The 17,850-nt window shown below is 37.7% G+C and overlaps 1 protein-coding gene across 7 annotated transcripts in view; it reads left to right on the forward strand.

Annotated features, from left to right (window-relative positions):
* The window catches only part of ANO6 (anoctamin 6), a 214,594-nt gene extending 197,544 nt beyond the window's left edge, over positions 1 to 17,050 (forward strand). For all 7 annotated transcript variants that reach the window (XM_089920570.1, XM_089920569.1, XM_022572395.3 and 4 more), the window contains 3 exons: positions 2,515 to 2,717; positions 4,181 to 4,286; positions 13,818 to 17,050. In XM_089920570.1, the coding sequence (XP_089776696.1) occupies positions 2,515 to 2,717; positions 4,181 to 4,286; positions 13,818 to 14,024 (516 nt within the window). In that variant the 3' untranslated portion in view covers positions 14,025 to 17,050. The remainder of the gene's footprint in view (positions 1 to 2,514; positions 2,718 to 4,180; positions 4,287 to 13,817) is intronic.
* Positions 17,051 to 17,850: the final 800 nt, after the last annotated feature.

Consider the following 17,850-nt stretch of genomic DNA (forward strand, 5'->3'; position numbering starts at 1 on the left):
AAAACAACCGCTAGATTATGTCGGTTTCCACACACCCAGCTAGTCCCCACCTTCAGCATCCACTGTGCTGCGAAACGTAGGCTGATGTTCAGAAACATGACAGCGAGGCCTTTCAAGCTCCACAGCCATAAAAGTACGCATCTGTCATGTTCAATATGCTATACGACACGAAGCCAGGCAGGAACGTGGACTTGTGTGCTTGAAATTTTTAGCAACAAGGTTTGAAACTAAAAGCATTTTTGTTTGACCTTCAGCAAACCAGAAAATTCAATTGACTTCTACTCCCCATTACTCAAGCGTCCTGGTCTGATCGTATGAGGCACCTTTTCCTCGTGCCGCCAGCATGGCTCCACGCCGTTAGCGCAGATGGAGTATTGGCTGTGTCTCTAAGACGTGTGCACACACAGGCACACACACGCCCACTAATTGGTGCTACTGTTTTCATTCAGTAGATGTTTTTTCTTATAACTCGGGCATTGTTTTATTATACCCTAGAAAAATTGCTTATTCGATCATCTATTAAACTATGGACAATCCTTTTTTCCATATTAAAATTTGTTACAGCTTCCAAGATGCAGCTCCTCTTCATGTTTGCGTATAATTCTGTAAGAATGAAACATGTATATTATCCCCTCACATACCTAATTTGTGCCTTGCCAATCTCATGTGCAAACAATAGCTAGCTTCCCATAATAGGAGAACTTTTAGGAAGCAGGAAGAAGAGAACAGCCACCAGGGATATGAAAGGGCATCAGGCAGGAGTCTGGTATAAAATCATTCATTCTAAAGCTGCTGGTTCAATAAATAAGCTGAATTGACATTGTTGTATCATGCCAGAGCATCTGCTACTGAAGACCTATTTTAATTTATTTTGATATAAATGGAAAATTGTGTTTGGGACAGCATGGGAAATGAAGCACACTGCATTTATTTGTACTCTTGCAGTGTGTCTCAAAGCAGCTCAATTCAGGAGGAAAAAGTATCTTGTCAGAAGTCAATAGAATTATCTTCCTTGTTGGAATTTTTGTAGCTCCTTGAAGCATATCTGCAGGTGATTCTATAAAAAGCTAAAGTTGAGTTAAATGATAACAGGAAATTTTAATCTGTTGAAATCTAGGAAGAGTAAAATATTCTTGTCTTTCACCACCACCGCTACCACCACTGACAGGCAAGGCTACACACACCCAGAGAGACTCCACGTCAGAGGAAATGACAAAGCTGGTTCTAGTAGGGGGGGGGAGTTTTGCAGTAGAAAAGCCCCTCAGTTGTTTTTCTTGCTTTACCTGAGACCTTGTTTATTGGCCTGTGGTCTCACTGTGTCTAAACCATATGTTCAGATGAATACTATTAAGATCGTGTTGTGCAAAAAACATGTCTTTTCTTTTGCTTCAGTAAATGACTGAAACATTTAGCTTTGTTTATTCACATAGAATTTGGATTGAAGAATATTCTTTACTTTCTCCTTCCTTCAAACCAGTTTTACACATTGAGAGATTATAGCCCAAATTAAAGAATTTTGGAGAAAATTCATGTACTTCATAATAGCTTTAGATCCTAATAAATGTCTGCCTGGCGTAGACTCTGCTTTAAGACTGACCCATATTTATTTCTTTAATCTGGGAACACACTAAACTCTCTTTATGTTATTTGATAATTTACAGTGTTTTTAACTATCTATTTAACCTTTTGGAAGTTTAGAGGCTTAGACACTAGGTCTAACAAAATAGATACCATTGCTTGACTGTATGAATAGAACAATCCCAATACAATTTCTTGTTACTACATTTTATTAAAGTAACAGAGTTCTTGCTGTCTAATAAAGCAACAGACATAAGTATATACTGAGAGTTTAAATCAGACTATGGTTTGACTTGTCTAACCAAGTCAAGATACTATAGGGAAAAAGTATGAAGTTGGAGGAAAATAGATATTATGCAGTTAGTATTCTATTTTTAAGAGGTAAGTGATAAAAAAGTAGCTTTTTCTCAATTATTTATCTACAAAGGAATCATATAAAGCCAACCTATTTTCATAATATTGACCTTAGTATGACGCATACAAAAGGGACTTCTAAATCCTAAAAGATTAAATTATATCAAATAGTGCTCCAAGGTTGATTGAATTTCATTATATTCTAACTTTTTAAAATATAATTTACGAATAACATATGCAAGCAGCTCTTGAGTTGTCCACAATACCCCAGTCTACAGTTATTCTTACTGTACTTAAGACACATTATAGGCAACTATCAGGCCTTTGCTTTTGAACTGCAGGTAGACTTCTGGACATTCCCTTAAAGACCAAAAGCAAAGGAACTATTTTACTTTAAAGCAGCTGCTCAAAGACTTTAGGATACTCACTACCTATATCCATTTGACAGGGAAGAATTAAGGTTTCTGAGTCTTTAATTTAAAAAAAAATCAACTGATGAAAATGTAATTCTGGCATGTCGGTTAACCTTAGCTATAAAGGCTCTCAATTAATACCCCCTTTACTGTTTTCTTCCCAACATAGGCCATGATCATTGCTTTCACATCAGACATGATCCCCCGCCTGGTGTATTACTGGTCCTTCTCCGTCCCGCCCTATGGGGACCACCCACACTACACCATGGAGGGATACATCAACAACACTCTCTCCTACTTCAACGTTGCCGACTTTAAAAGCAAAAGCAAGGAAAATCCGTACACTGAGCTTGGTGACTATACCACATGCAGGCAAGTTCTGCTTATAGGTGTTTAAAAATGCACTTCATCTTTTAAAGGACTTTTATTGTAATATAATTCTATTTGGTATCATTTAAATAAAATTGCTAAAGATGTTTTTTTCCTAGCTTTCTTTTCAATCAGACTTTAAAAAGATGGGATATAAAAGTTAATACAGACTAGGGTTAGAACTTTCAAGCTAAACCATAAGGCAAGGTTTTTAAATGAGAGTTTCAAATGATTACAGGAAGACTGATCCAGGGGGAAAGGTCCTGTATCTTAGAACTGAAGAAACTCTTAAGAGTTCCAAAAAGCAAGATAATTCAGTTGTTATGACTAATGTGTTATTCAAGGACAACCTGACGGTACTGAATGATGACAAACTAGTATGTACCATCACTTAACAAAGCAACGCAAAGACAAAAATGTAAATACCTCAGCCTGGCCTAGCAGTGTTCTCTAAAAGTGTTCCAAAGCGCTCTGCACTAATATTAATGGCTAGTAAAGTCAACTGTGGACAGCGTACACTTAGTTTTGTCAACTAAGTTACTAACTGAAAAGTTTGTTGACTGCATGTCGTAGAGTTGTGTGTGTGTTTTTTTTTCAATCAAAGTCTTAAACCTAAAGGAGGCTTTAAAATTCATTTAGTTCAACTCCTCAAAGCCTTCTCTGATTCACATTCTCAACAACACAACCGAGAAACCAGAGATAAGCCCCAGATAAATGTTTCCAAGTTACACATAGTAAAGCCTCTTCAGAATCCCTCATTGAATCTGGTTACTCTTACTTTACATAGTTCTAAAGAGTAATTAAACTAGGTCTAATAGGTTACAGGCAGAAAATGAGAGATGTGCTACCTGAGGGAAATACACTAACAGCAGTAGCATATGATGTCTGACAACAAGGAAATTAAGTAAGAAAATTATAAAAAGTAGGTTAGTATTCTCTGTAGAGAGAGATAGCCCCATAGCTGAGTGAACCCTGATGACACCATTATATAAATAAATTTATAAGCATGTGTCTGAAAATATGCTAACTTGTTTTAGTTATACTCTTTTGAGGAAGCAGGGACAAAATTTAAGATATTTTTGTTCTTTTTTACAAAGATGGAATCCATCGTTACCATCATCTTCCGCTTGTAAGTTAAATGAAGTATTACTGGAGTAGTTATTTCAGGGTTTTGTCATCAAATTAAACTCTTGGAGAAAACTTGGGAGTTCCCTGCTGGCCTAGTAGTCAGGATTCCAGGCTTTCACTTCCGTGGTCCCGGGTTCAGTCCCTGGTCAGGGAACTGAGATCCCGCAGGCCATGCCATGTGGCGTGGCCAAAAAACAAACAAACACTCTTAGAGAAAATTTATATGATGTCCAATTTCAAAGAATGTTGCATGAAGTATGACCTTTTTTAATGGGCCCTTGTTTACAGCATTTGATCAAAAAGAATTATCTCCTGAAATGTCTCCATCTCATTTCCAGGTATCGTGATTTCCGGTACCCTCCTGGACACCCACAAGAGTATAAACACAACATCTATTATTGGCATGTGATTGCAGCTAAGCTGGCTTTTATCATTGTCATGGAGGTAGGAAAAGTATACTCTGAAATAGTTTATGAAGCAGTGTATTTGCAGGCTTTGTGTTGCCTCTTCTGACTTAAAATGTACAATATGTTATCTCTTGCTAATAATTATTTTATAACATTTATTAATAAAATTTGACCTGAGAACAGTAATTAAATGAAGTTGGTTGGGCTTCCCTGGTGGTACAGTGGTTAAGAATCCACCTGCCAATGCAGGGGACACGGGTTCGATCCCTGGTCTGGGAAGATCCCACATGCCGCGGAGCAGCTAAGCCCGTGCGCCACAACTACTGAGCCTGCACTCTGGAGCCCGCGAGCCACAACTACTGAAGCCCGTGTGTCTAGAGCCCATGCTCTGTAACGGGAGAAGCCACCCCAATGAGAAGCCCGTGCACTGCAGCGAAGAGTGGCCCCCACTCATCACAACTAGAGAAAGCCTGCACGCAGCCAAAAGTAAATAAATAAATAAATTTATTTTTTTTTAATAAATAAAGTTGGTTAACTCCTTTAAAAGTTAAAGGCATGTTGTGTGCTAGGGGAATTCAATTCCTTTCAGTTCAGTATTAATTGAAGGCCTTTTTATTTGGGGCACTGGACCTTTTATTTGGGGCACTGGCTATTAGGCTATGAAGGGGCTTATTCAAGACAAATAAGATATCATATTTTCCCTGGAGAAACTGTTATTGCTATAATATTTTTATTTGTATTATTTTAATTGCATTTTCACAGTATCCTTCTTACAATAGTTTTTTACATCCCTGAAATTTACCAGCTATGAAAAATGACTAAGGCAGCTATAAATTTGAAATTGATCTAACCAACTTTACTTCTTACACCAAGTGAATAACTGCTACTTAATTCCAAAGATTTGAAAGTTACTTCATTGGTGTGGTCAGTTAGGATTATATTTAGCTGCAAGAAACAGAAAGCCCATCGATAGTGGCTTCAACAAATAGGGGTTGATTTTTCTTACATAACAAATTTCACTAGGAGTAGCTGGGTGCTCCTGAATCAACACCAGCTCACTGATGTAAGGACTGTATCTGATTCTCTAGGTTTTCTCTCATTGCATGTCACTCTGTGGTTGTAATATGACTACTGCAACTCCAGATAACACATTTATGTTCTAGGCAGGAGGAAGGAGAAGGGTGATGCTAGCCAAATCTTTTCCTATTTGTTAGGAAAGAAAATGCTTTGCCAGAAGCCCCCAGAGCAGACTGTCACCTACATCTCATTGGCTAGAACTACAGCACATGGTTCCTCATAGCAGCTAAGTAGGCTGAGACAGGAGGTGTTTGGTTTGCTCTGAGTAGAATCAAAATCTGTTAGCAAGAAAAAAGTGGGACAGGCTACCTGGCTTTGATAATTTTTCTAGTATTTTTTTAAGTAGTTACCAAAAATTAACAGAAGAAAATAGTTCATCATTAGTTCACCATCATAACTGGATTCCTGAAGTACAGTATCTGATATATCGGCAAGAGCCACTAGTTTATATTCAAATATGTAGTTGCCAAAGTGGTTTGATTTCTGCTTTTGATATCATGGTTGACTAGATGCTGTGAGGGGCCATCTCACTACAAAACATTTAGAATCAGTTAAAAATATAATTTCCTTTGCAGTTTTACGCTTACTAGAAAGAAGGAAAGAGAATATACAAAGAGGAAAACACCATGATTGCCTGAAATAGAGCAGTGAGCACCTCTGAAGTTCAGAACTGCTCTGAGAACAAGTGCTGTTATTAGTATCTCCACCTAAAAGCCCAAGGAGACCAAGCCTTGGGTCAGCAGTGCAGTAGAAGAGTTGAACTTGAGACTCTTGGATTCAGCCAGGGACCCCACAAAAGGCTAAACATGTCTCCAAGCAGAGGGAAATGCATATCTTCTCTGAATAAAAGTATCCTTAATTTAGACCCCAGTTTTTTCCCAGATTGAGATAAGCAAATATGAGCTAACTATCAAAGATCAACAATGGCAAAGGGGAAATTTTAAAAAAAGAACGAAAAACCAAGAATGAGCTTTAGCCAAAAAAAATTAAAAACTAAAAACCTGATTTGGACCATCAATAACTTTTAAGAGTTTGAATTATCAGATAAGGAATATAAATTAACCATATATGAGAATATTTAAACAAATAAATGACAGAGCCAAAAATGAACAAACAATAAGTAACTGTAAAAAAATTATAAGGCAATTTTGAAAAATAATTAAAAAGAACTTTTTGAAATAAAAATAGTTGTTGAAATGAAGACATTAACATCTGGATAAAACAGAAGTTTAGTCAAATCTGAAGAGAGAATTAGTGAACTGGGAGACAAATCTGAAAAAAAAATACCACTAGCACATCACAAAGAGAGAAGAAAATGGAAAAATTTTTTTAACAAGAGGTTAGATATGGAAGACAGAATGAGAAGGACTAACTTTCCCAAAAAATCATAGAAGAAAAAAATGGATAACTGAGGAGATGCAAATCTGAAGAGTCAGTGGATAAAATTTTTGCAGCATAAGTGACAGACATCTGTTCACAAAGAAGAAAGCAAAACAAATATCAAGCAGAATAGATAACAAAGAAGTCAGTATTTACATGCACTGTAAGGAAAATGAAGCACACTGAATATAAGATCTTAAAAGTAACCTGAGAAAGAAGACAGATGACAAAGAAAATTAAGATTAGAATGAGAGTAGACGTTTGTGTTTTTTGGGTTTTTTTTTTGTGGTATGGAGGCCTCTCACTGTTGTGGCCTCTCCCGTTGCGGAGAACTCTGGACACGCAGGCTCAGCGGCCATGGCTCACGGGCACAGCTGTTTCGCGGCATGTGGGATCTTCCTGGACCAGGGCATGAACCTGTGTCTGCTGCATCAGCAGGCGGACTCTCAACCACTGCGCCACCAGGGAAGCCCTAGACGTTTGTTTTTAATTGTTGTATAGTTGTTTCACAATCTTGTGTTAGTTTCTCCTGTACAGCAAAGTGAAGTACAGTTCCCTGTGCTATACAGCAGGTTCTTATTAGTTATCTATTTCATACATATTACTGTATATATGTAAATCCCAATCTCCTAGTTCATCGCACCCCCCCACCCCGCTTACCCCCTTGGTGTCCATATGTTTGTTCTCTACATCTGTGTCTCTATTTCTGCCTTGCAAACTGGTTCATCTGTACCATTTTTCTAGATTCCACATATATGCGTTAATATACGATATTTGTTTTACTCTTTCTGACTTCACTCTCTATGACATTCTCTAGGTCCATCCATGTCTCTGCAACTGGCCCAATTTCATTCCTTTTTATGGCTGAGTAATATTCCATTGCATATATGCGCCACATCTTCTTTATCCATTCATCTTTCAATGGACATTTAGGTTGCTTCCATGACCTGGCTATTGTAAATAGTGCTGCAATGAATATTGGGGTGCATGTATCTTTTTGAATTATGGCTTTCTCTGGGTATATGCCCAGTAGTGGAATTGCTGGGTCATATGGTAGTTCTATTTTTAGTTTTTTAAGGAGTCTCCATACTGTTCTCCATGTGGCTCTATCAGTTAACTTTGCCACCAACAGTGCAAGACGATTCCCTTTTCTCCACACCCTCTCCAGCATTTGTTGTTTGTAGATTTTCTGATGATGCCCATTCTAACCAGTGTGAGGTGATACCTCACTGTAGTTTTGATTTGCATTTCTCTAATAATTACTGATGTTGAGCAGCTTTTCATGTGCCTCTTGGCCATCTGCATGTCTTCTCTGGAGAAATTTCTGTTTAGATCTTCCGCCCAAATTTTGATTAGGTTGTTTGTTTTTGATATTGAGCTGCATGTGCTGTTTATATATCTTGGACATTAATCCTTTGTCCATTGATTCATTTGCAAATATTTTCTCCCATTCTGAGGGTTGTCTTTTCGTCTTGTTTGTAGTTTCCTTTGCTGTGCAAAAGCTTTTAAGTTTCATTAGGTCCCATGTGTTTATTTTTGTTTTTATTTCCATTACTCTAGGAGGTGGGTCATAAAAGATCTTGCTGTGATTTATGTCAAAGAGTGTTCTTCCTATGTTTTCCTCTAAGAGTTTTATGGTGTCCGGTCTTACATTTAGGTCTTTAATCCATTTTGAGTTTATTTTTATGTATGGTGTTAGGGAGTGTTCTAATTTCATTTTTTCCATGTAGATGTCCAGTTTTCCCAGCACCAAGACTGCCTTTTCTCCATTGTATATCCTTGCCTCCTTTATCATAGATTAGTTGGCCATAGGTTCGTACGTTTATCTCTGGGCTTTCTATCCTGTTCCATTGATCAGTGTTGCTGTTTTTCTGCCAGTACCATATTGTCTTGATTACTGTAGCTTTGTAGTATAGTCTGAAGTCAGGGAGCCTGATTCCTCCAGCTCCGTTTTCTTTCTCAAGATTGTTATGGCTCTCTGGGGTATTTTGTGCCTCTCTACAAATTTTAAGATTTTTTGTTCTAGTTCTGAAAAATTGCCATTGGTAATTTGATAGGGATTGCATTGAATCTGTAGATTGCTTTGGGTGGTACAGTCATTTTCACAATATTGATTCTTCCAGTCCAAGAACATGGTATATCTCTCCGTCTGTGTCATCTTTGATTTCTTTCATCAGGGTCTTATAATTTCCTGAGTGCAGGTCTTTTACCTCCTTAGGTAGGTTTATTCCTAGGTATTTTATTCTTTTTGTTTCAGTGGTTAATGGGATTGTTTCCTTAATTTCTCTTCCTGATCTTTCATTGTTAGTGTATAGGAATGCAAGAGATTTCTGTGCATTAATTTTGTATCCTGCAACCTTACCAAATTCATTGATTAGTTCTAGTAGTTTTCCGGTGGCATCTTTAAGGTTTTCTATGTATAGTATCATGTCATCTGCAAACAGTGACAGTTTTACTCCTTCTTTTCCAAGTTGTATTCCTTTTATTTTTCTTCTCTGATTACCATGGCTAGGACTTCCAAAACTGTGTTGAATAATGGTGGCAAGAGTGGACATCCCTGTCTTGTTCCTGATCTTAGAGGACGTGCTTTCAGGTTTTCACCATTGAGAATGATGTTTGCTGTGGGTTTGTCATATATGGCCTTTATTATGTTGAGGTAAGTTCCCTCTATGCCCACTTTCTGGAGAGTTTTTATCATAAATCAGTGTTGAATTTTGTCAAAAGCTTTTTCTGCATCTATAGAGATGATCATATGGTTTTTATTCTTTAATTTGTTAATATGGTGTATCACATTGATTGATTTGCCTATATTGAAGAATCCTTGCATCCCTGGGATAAATCCCACTTGATCATGGTGTATGATCCTTTTAATGTGTTGTTGGATTCTGTTTGCTAGTGTTTTGTTGAGAATTTTTGCATCTGTATTCATCAGTGATATTGGTCTGTAATTTTCTTTTTTTGTAGTATCTTTGTCTGGTTTTGGTATCAGGGTGATGGTGGTCTCATAGAATGAGTTTGCGCATGTTCCTTCCTCTGAAATTTTTTGAGAAGGATGGTTGTTAGATCTTCTCTAAATGTTTGATAGAATTCACCTGTGAAGCCATCTGGTCTTGGACTTCTGTTGGAAGATTTTTAATCACAGTTTCAATTTCATTACTTGTGATTGGTCTGTTCATATTTTCTATTTCTTTCTGGTTCACTCTTAAAAGATTATACCTTTCTAAGAATTTGTCCATTTCTTCCAGGTTTTCCGTTTGATTGGCACAGAGTTGCTTGTAGTAGTCTCTTGTGATGCTGTGTATTTCTCCGGTGTCCATTGTAACGTCTCCTTTTTCATTTCTAATTTTATTGATTTGAGTACTCTCCCTCTTGATGAGTCTGGCTAAAGGTTTATCACTTTTGTTTATCTTCTCAAAGAACCAGCTTTTAGTTTTATTGAAATTTGCCATTGGTTTTTTGTTTCTATTTCATTTATTTCTGCTCTGATCTTTATGATTTCTTTCCTTCTACTAACTTTGGGTTTTGTCTTTCTTTCTCTAGTTCCTTTAGGTGTAAGGTTAGTTTGTTTATTTGAGAGTTTTCTTGTTTCTTGAGGTAGCATTTATTGCTATAAATTTCCCTCTTAGAACTGATTTTGCTGCATCCCATACATTTTGGATTGTCATGTTTTCGTTGTCATTTGTCTCTAGGTATTTTTTGATTTCCTCTTTGATTTCTTCAGTTTTGGTTATTTAGTAGTGTATTGTTTAGCCTCCATGTGTTTGTATTTTTTACGTTTTTTTCCCTGTAATTTATATCTAATCTCATAGAATTGTGGTTGGAAAAAATGCTTGGTATGATTTCAATTTTCTTAAATTTACCGAGGCTTGATTTGTGACCCAAGATGTGATCTATCCTGGAGAATGTTCCGTGTCCATTTGAGAAGAAAGTGTAATCTGCTGTTTTCAGGTGGAATGTCCTATAAATATCAATTAAATCTATCTGGTCTGTTGTGTCATTTAAAGCTTCTGTTTCCTTATTAATTTTCTGTCTGGATGATCTGTCCATTGGTGCCATTAAGGTGTTAACGTCCCCCACCATTATTGTGTTACTGTCGATTTCCTCTTTTATAGCTGTTAGCATTTGCCTTATGTATTGAGGTGCTCCTCTGTTGGGTGCATATATATTTACAATTGTTACATCTTCTTCTTGATTTGATCCCTTGATCATTATGTAGTATCCTTCCTTGTCTCTTGTAACATTCTTTATTTAAAGTCTGTTTTATCTGATATGAGTATTGCTACTCCAGCTTTCTTTTGATTTCCATTTGCATGGAATATTTTTTTCCATTTTCTCACTTTCAGTCTGTATGTGTCCCTAGGTCTGAAGTAGGTCTCTTGTAGACAGCATATATATGGGTCCTGTTTTTGTATTATTCAGCCAGTCTGTGTCTTGAGAGTAGACTTTTTAACATCAATCTGAAAGCCAGAAGAGAAGAGTCTAATATCTTTAAAATGCTAAAGAAGGTAACTATAAACCTCAAATTATAGCAAAACTTTGAGTAATTGAAAAATCTGTCCCCACTGAAAACACCAAGCCATATGGCTTTCTAGGAGAGTGATACCAAACTTTCTAGAACAGATCATTTCAATATTATACACACTCCTCCAGAGATAAGGAAATACTCTCCAACCCCTTTTAGTTCCTAAAATCAGACAAGATTAGAAAGGGAAGGGGAAATTATGTCAGTCTTACTCAATGCATAGAGGCAAAGGTCTTTTTAAGATGTGCAGACTGAATCTAGCAATCTATTTTCAAAAGATGACATCATACCACATTCGCTTTATCCCAGAAATGCAAGGGTGGTGTAACATAGAAAATCTTCATATCTGTAAATATTACCTACCTCAGAAATGGATGGGAAAAAAAAACAAACCTCTTTCCTACACCAACTTTTGCCTCTTTACTATGTAATTCTATCACTTGAACTCACCAATATCTCTCTCAGCTCAAAATATTCTCCACTGTCACACTACCTGACTTACAAGAAACATTTGACACAGCTAATCACTCTTCCTTGAAAGTCTTCCTCACTTGGCTCCCAGGGAAACACATATTTTGCCTTTCTTCCTACCTCTCTATGCAGTCCTGTCTTAACTTTCTGCCTGTCCCTTCCTTCTCTTCTTAATGATCCATGGCTCATTCCTTGGTTGTGTTTTCTCTCTACCCACAGCGTTGGTGATCTCATGCAGTCCGGACACTTTAAGTGTTATTTGTATGCCAGTGACTCACTAATGGATATCCCCAGAAAACCTCTTCTGAACTCAGCCCATCAATCCAACTGCATACTTGACCTTTCTGCTTGGATATCTAACAAACAGATACCTCAAATCTACTGCCCTAAATTCCCATATTTTCTTAAGTCCACTTGCAATGTTCTTCTCCCTACCATGCACTAAATCTGTTCTGTCCACAGTTTTACCCCCTCTCAATTATGGCAGTTCCATCTCAACAGTTGCTTGGGCCAGAATTCTTGGAGTCCCCCTTGTTTTCTCTCCCCCCACTTATTCCACATCCAGTCCTGTTGAGTTTTCCTTTGAAAATATATCACAAATCTGACCACTTCTTACCAGCTCTGCTGCTGCCACCCAAGTTAGAGCCACCATCATTTCTTGCCCAAATTAGGGCAACAGTCTCCTAACTGGACTCCCTGTTGTCTTCCCATCTCACTCTGAGTAAAAGCCAAAGTCCTTACAATGACATACAAGGCCAAACACAATCTAGCCATGCTCTGTTACCTTCCTGAGGTCACTTCACAACAGCCTTCCTGGAATGCACCCTTCAGGTTTCTACCAGATGGACTGTGTTGGCTGTTCCCTTTGCCTAGAATGTCTTTCTTCCTGATGTCTGCATGGCTAATTTCCTCACCTCCTTAAAATCTTTGCTCAATGAGGCATGTCCAGACTGATCCATATAAAATCTATATAAATTTTACCTCCCACCATAACACTCATGATAACTGTTACTCTGCTTCACTTAGCTCATGTCACCTTTTTCCCCATAGCTCTTATCACTTTTTAACACTATGTGTAATTTATTTGTTTTTAATTATGTTTATTCTGTTATCTCTATCTTCTTGCTAGGTTAGGGATTTTTGAACAGTGAATAAATAAAAAGGTTTTCAAGCTCATTAGTCATCAGGGAAATGCAAAGTAAGACCAAAGTGAAAGTCCATTTCATAATCACCATGTTGGTTTAAAAAAAAAAAAAGCGATGGTAACAAGTGCAGACAAGGATGTAGAGCAACTGAAATCATCACACACTGCTGGTGGGAGTGTCAGCTGGTATAGTTTGGTACGCTCTTGTAAAATTGAAGATTCATGTAACAGAGGGTCTCAGCAGTTCCACCCCTAGGTGCACGCTTTTGAGAAACTCACAGGTATTCTCCAGAATCCAAGTGCAAGAATGTTCCCAACATCATTGTTTCTAATCCAAAAACTAGACACAAACCCAATTCCTTTTGATAGGGGAACAAATAAATTACAGTGTGTTTGCAAAATGGAATATTATATAGAAGTGAAAATGGATTACAGTTATGCACAATAACATTGATGAGTCTTAGAAACTAATTTTGAATGGAAAAAAGCAATTTTCAAAAGACTGTACCATACTGACAGTATCATACTGTTTTTATAAAGCTTAAAGCAAGCAAAACTAAACAAGATACTATTTGGGGATATATACATACCTTGTTAAACTATTCAAAGTAAAAGAAAATTATATACATATACTCACACAGATAGTTTAGTGTTTACCTTTGGGGAAGAGGCCTGGGAACAAGATAGGAAAGAAACACACATAAAAATATCATAGCATCGTCAGTGTCATGGTGAGTGTTCTAGATATTAGATGTATTCTGTTCTACATGTCAAATAGTATTCTTGAAATGTATAAAGTAAAAAAATATAGCACCTTGGCAGAGCCATGCTGTGGTGGGAGAGATTGGGTATACATGATGAATGCCCACCACCTTGTCCTGATATACTGCTATAATGACTAGCAAAAATAAATGGAAGAAACTCTGTGTTCCCCTACTTCTCTCTGTGATTGACATTTTTCTTCTCTCCCTTAGCATATCATCTATTCTGTGAAATTTTTCATTTCATATGCAATTCCAGACGTATCGAAAAGCACGAAGAGCAAGATCAGGAGAGAAAAATACCTAACCCAGAAGCTTCTTCATGAGAATCACCTCAAAGACATGACCAAAAATATGGGAGTCATAGCTGAGAGGATGATAGCAGTAGTAGATAACAATATACGACCAAAATCAGATTAAGAGCTTTATGTTCTGAGAAGCACTTTAAAGAATTTAGCTTTATCAAAATATATTATGAATCACTAATGAGAATAAGTTAAATCACTTCGGCAAATATGAGTCTTAACTATATGACCATTTTCATGCAGATTATTTTTCAGTTTCAGCTAGCGATGTAGGAACTGGAAAATGTAAAATTGAGATCAAGAAGGGCATAAAACTAATCACCAGGAAAACCAAAAATGTCACCTTTTTTGATAAATTGGAATTTTAGTAACACAGAAGAGGTGTCTTTGTGTGCTTAAAAACAACCCCTACCAAAGTAGAGTGGATTTTTTCCCTCCATTTGATTATTTTCATTCCTTCTGTTCTCAAGCACATGATCTTTTATTTTTAGGCACTGTTTCATGTCTTCACTTTTTGCCAGATCTGTTCCAGAGTTATCTTTCCCTTACAAATACCATCATTAAAGATTAGACATGCTAGCAGTTGTGTATTAAAAATATCTAATGCAGAATTCAGTTTGAATGCTGTATTAAGTGGCAGATAGACCCAAGACTTCACAATATTTAGGTGCATTATCACATTCCTACAGAAAAAGAAATCTCAGGTAATGAGGAAATAGTTTCAGTCTTCATCTTGGCCTTTCTTTCCAGCTCAGAGAAATACTCTTAATGGATTGCAATGAAGATAGCAAGGGTCTGAGCATATTTGTGCTAATTCACAGTGACACCTTTCATCTTCCAGGAGCACTCCTAGAATGTTCTGTGCCTAATCAATGTTGACTGCAAATCTCAAGGGAATAAGATGGCAAAAGCAGGGAAACTTACAGATTGAAACAGAATTGTGACTCGTATTGATCAGGATAATTAATTTACCTCTTCTGAAGATATGTCATTTCTTGAAAAAAAATGAAATCAAGTGATTAAAGTTACACATTTATCAACATAATGGTTTGGAAAAGATGAGCGCATCAGGTTCCCACCAGTTGCCCTTTATCCATGAGATCCCAGGAAGTACAGTATTACAAGCAACCTTGTGATTGTCTCATGGCCATTGTGACAGGCCAGTGCTGCGCATGTCAAGAGAACAGCAAGTGCCCTCAGTGTGACCACACCGTGTTCCTGCGAGGGGTTCTGCACGTCCAAGTGATTAGTCTACCAAAGCATCTGCCACAGAGAAGGTAGCTCAGCGCATCCTCCCTTCTCTTACTCCCAGCCCAGTAACTTGTTTGCACCTGGGGAGCATTTTTTAGGGAGGGAGAGGGAGAGACAGGATAATACCTAGATTATTCCCAAAAAAGAAAAGAGACGGGATTTGATTTGAATTCCAGCCTCTCCTCAAGCCAGTCAGGCAATTAAGGGTCAGAAAACAAATTAGTTTGGTCACAAACTCTGCCGTCAGATGAAGGTAACTTCCTGCTGAACTTCTGCCCCACCGTGCACATCTTGACCTTAATTTATTCAGCTTCACAGTCTCTACTGTGCTTTACTGTTTTTCGGGTGCCAGGCCCTCTTGTAGGCTCTGGAAAAGACACAGGGCCCGTACCTCTCACCTGTGACTGGTGACAAGGCAGGGCTGAGTGCAGGAGAGGGTGTCTGGCACTGGATTCTTGCTAGATGGGCCGCCACCCACTGGGATGCTGCTAAATGCCCAGGTGCCACAGGAGCCAAGACACTCAGAGTCCCAGCAGCAAAGGAAAAGGAAACACTATTTAGTGAGCAGATTTACAGGCTTGTTATAATAGAGTAGCTTCACTCCAGGTCACAATTCTAAATGCCTGCCATGAATGTTAAAAACAAAACAGTATTTCTGTAGGATTCATCAAAACAGTATTCTGGACTTTTGAATTGTCCCAGTGGATCCGGACCATTTCACTAGCTTTCTTGATAATGTTAATGGTGTGGTCAGAGAGTGCTCACAACAGGCCATGTGAGATCTGGCCACACTGGGAGAAAGAAATGAATTTCTTCCGAGTGGGGAAGTGTTCTCATCCCTTTCCCTGCTCACCCGGGACACTGCTCCTGGAAGTGGTGCCGATTCCTCTCAATTACCTCTTCTCTTCTCTGAAGTGTAGGAGTATCTCCTAGTGTTGGATATGGCAATTACTCACTCCTTATGGAGTCACAGAAAAGGAAATGTTTTTGCCTTATCTCCTTGTATATAAAATAGAACTTGAATCGTTCATTTATGTTTTCATAAACCATCTTTCATAAATCGTCTTCACAGTTTAAAATTTGCTTCTGTGGACAGGAGGGAAAAAAACCTCTACCCTTTTAAGGCAGCGAATGTGATGTATGACACTGCCAATATTCCCCAAACGGCCAGGTTGTAGTGGGGACCCAGGTTAACCTGTGACACTGACAGTGTTCATGTAAGTCTAGTGCTGACTAGTGGGTAGTGAAGAAAATGTGGGGCTGTGTCTGCAGGCACTCGTGGGCTACATCTGTAAATGTGAGCAGAGGCACCACCTTGGAAAAATGGATGGGTGTGGCAGGGGACCTATGAAGGGGAAATCTGGGCCTAGACCTGCCTGGTGTTAACCACTAGAGAAATTTTACTTTGTATCCTTTTGTGATGCCTGTGAATTTTAACAAATCATTAGACCAAAATACTCAGGAGATTTTTCTTTAAATATCCCTCAGATACTTTAGTTATGTCAATAGGAAGGGAAAGCTTTCATTTTTGTTTGAAAACTAAACAAGACCATTTTGCAAACTGTTTATCACCAAAAGCTTTCCCTTATAATTGCATATGCATCTTGAATTTCAGAAAACATTAATTCACAATAGGGGGTCAGAATACGCTCTGTTGTTGAAACACTTCTTGTACCATTTTCTTGTGTCCATATTATATTTTAAGATGTTTAAAAAGTTAAAATGTATGAACAACTTAAGTAAAACTGAAATATTCATGATGCTTTTCATACACTGTGGCATAAGATGTAAAGTTTGTAATATTTTGCAAATTTCTGTGCACTTTAATCTTTTATAATTATGAGCAATTTAATAAATTCATTATTAAAAACAATACTGTGATCTACTCTATGCAATTGTCACAATGTTTTTAAGAAAGAGAGCAGATGTATATTTATTTACCAATTATGTATCAGATAACAGATGTGCATTTTTATGTGGATTATATCTAAAATTGTATTTTTCATAACCTGCACTTACTTTAAAACATGTTTTTTCTGGGAAAAATTGGGGGTGGGGTTTCAGCCAGGGCTGCTGCAGACAGTTGTTGGGATTGAGGCCTGTACAGGGCACCAAGCCTAGAGACCAGGTGTGCCAGTGTCGGGATGCATCCACTAGTAGAGAGAGGTGCTTCCCACTAATTGCATAAAGATGCCTCTGCATTCTACACATGGGGCATGTCACCTGACATGGGGCAATGACTCCCAGAGAGGACATGTCTCTAATAAGGCTCAGAAAGGCTCTGTTTGGATCTGCCATGGCCTTGGGTACAGAAAGGGGAAATTATGAAGAAGAATATAAAGGAAAATCTCATTACAAAACACAACCTTTTTTTTTTTTTTATCCTGGACAACATAAAATCCATATATTAACTCATTCCATCCTTTGATTTCTTTTCCTTTTTTGACCAGCTTAAATCTCATTAAGCTTGCAGTAAAACTAAGTCAAAAATAGTCCATAACTGGACCAATAGGAAGAAGCATTTTCTCTAATTCTTAAATGATGTCCTTGGTACGGGTACCGATGATGTTATTCTTCCCTTCAAGCATTTTAACTCCAGCAAAGGAGCAACTAGAACTTCTTTAGCAAAGTACCCCCTTCTCATTTTGGGGAAATGATGAAATCTTAAATAACTGGTATTTATCTGACCC

This window comes from Delphinapterus leucas, chromosome 11 (assembly GCF_059928025.1).
Source record: "Delphinapterus leucas isolate spDelLeu-1000000601 "Yukka" chromosome 11, BTC_Dleu_Yukka2, whole genome shotgun sequence".
Taxonomy (NCBI): Eukaryota; Metazoa; Chordata; class Mammalia; order Artiodactyla; family Monodontidae; genus Delphinapterus; species Delphinapterus leucas.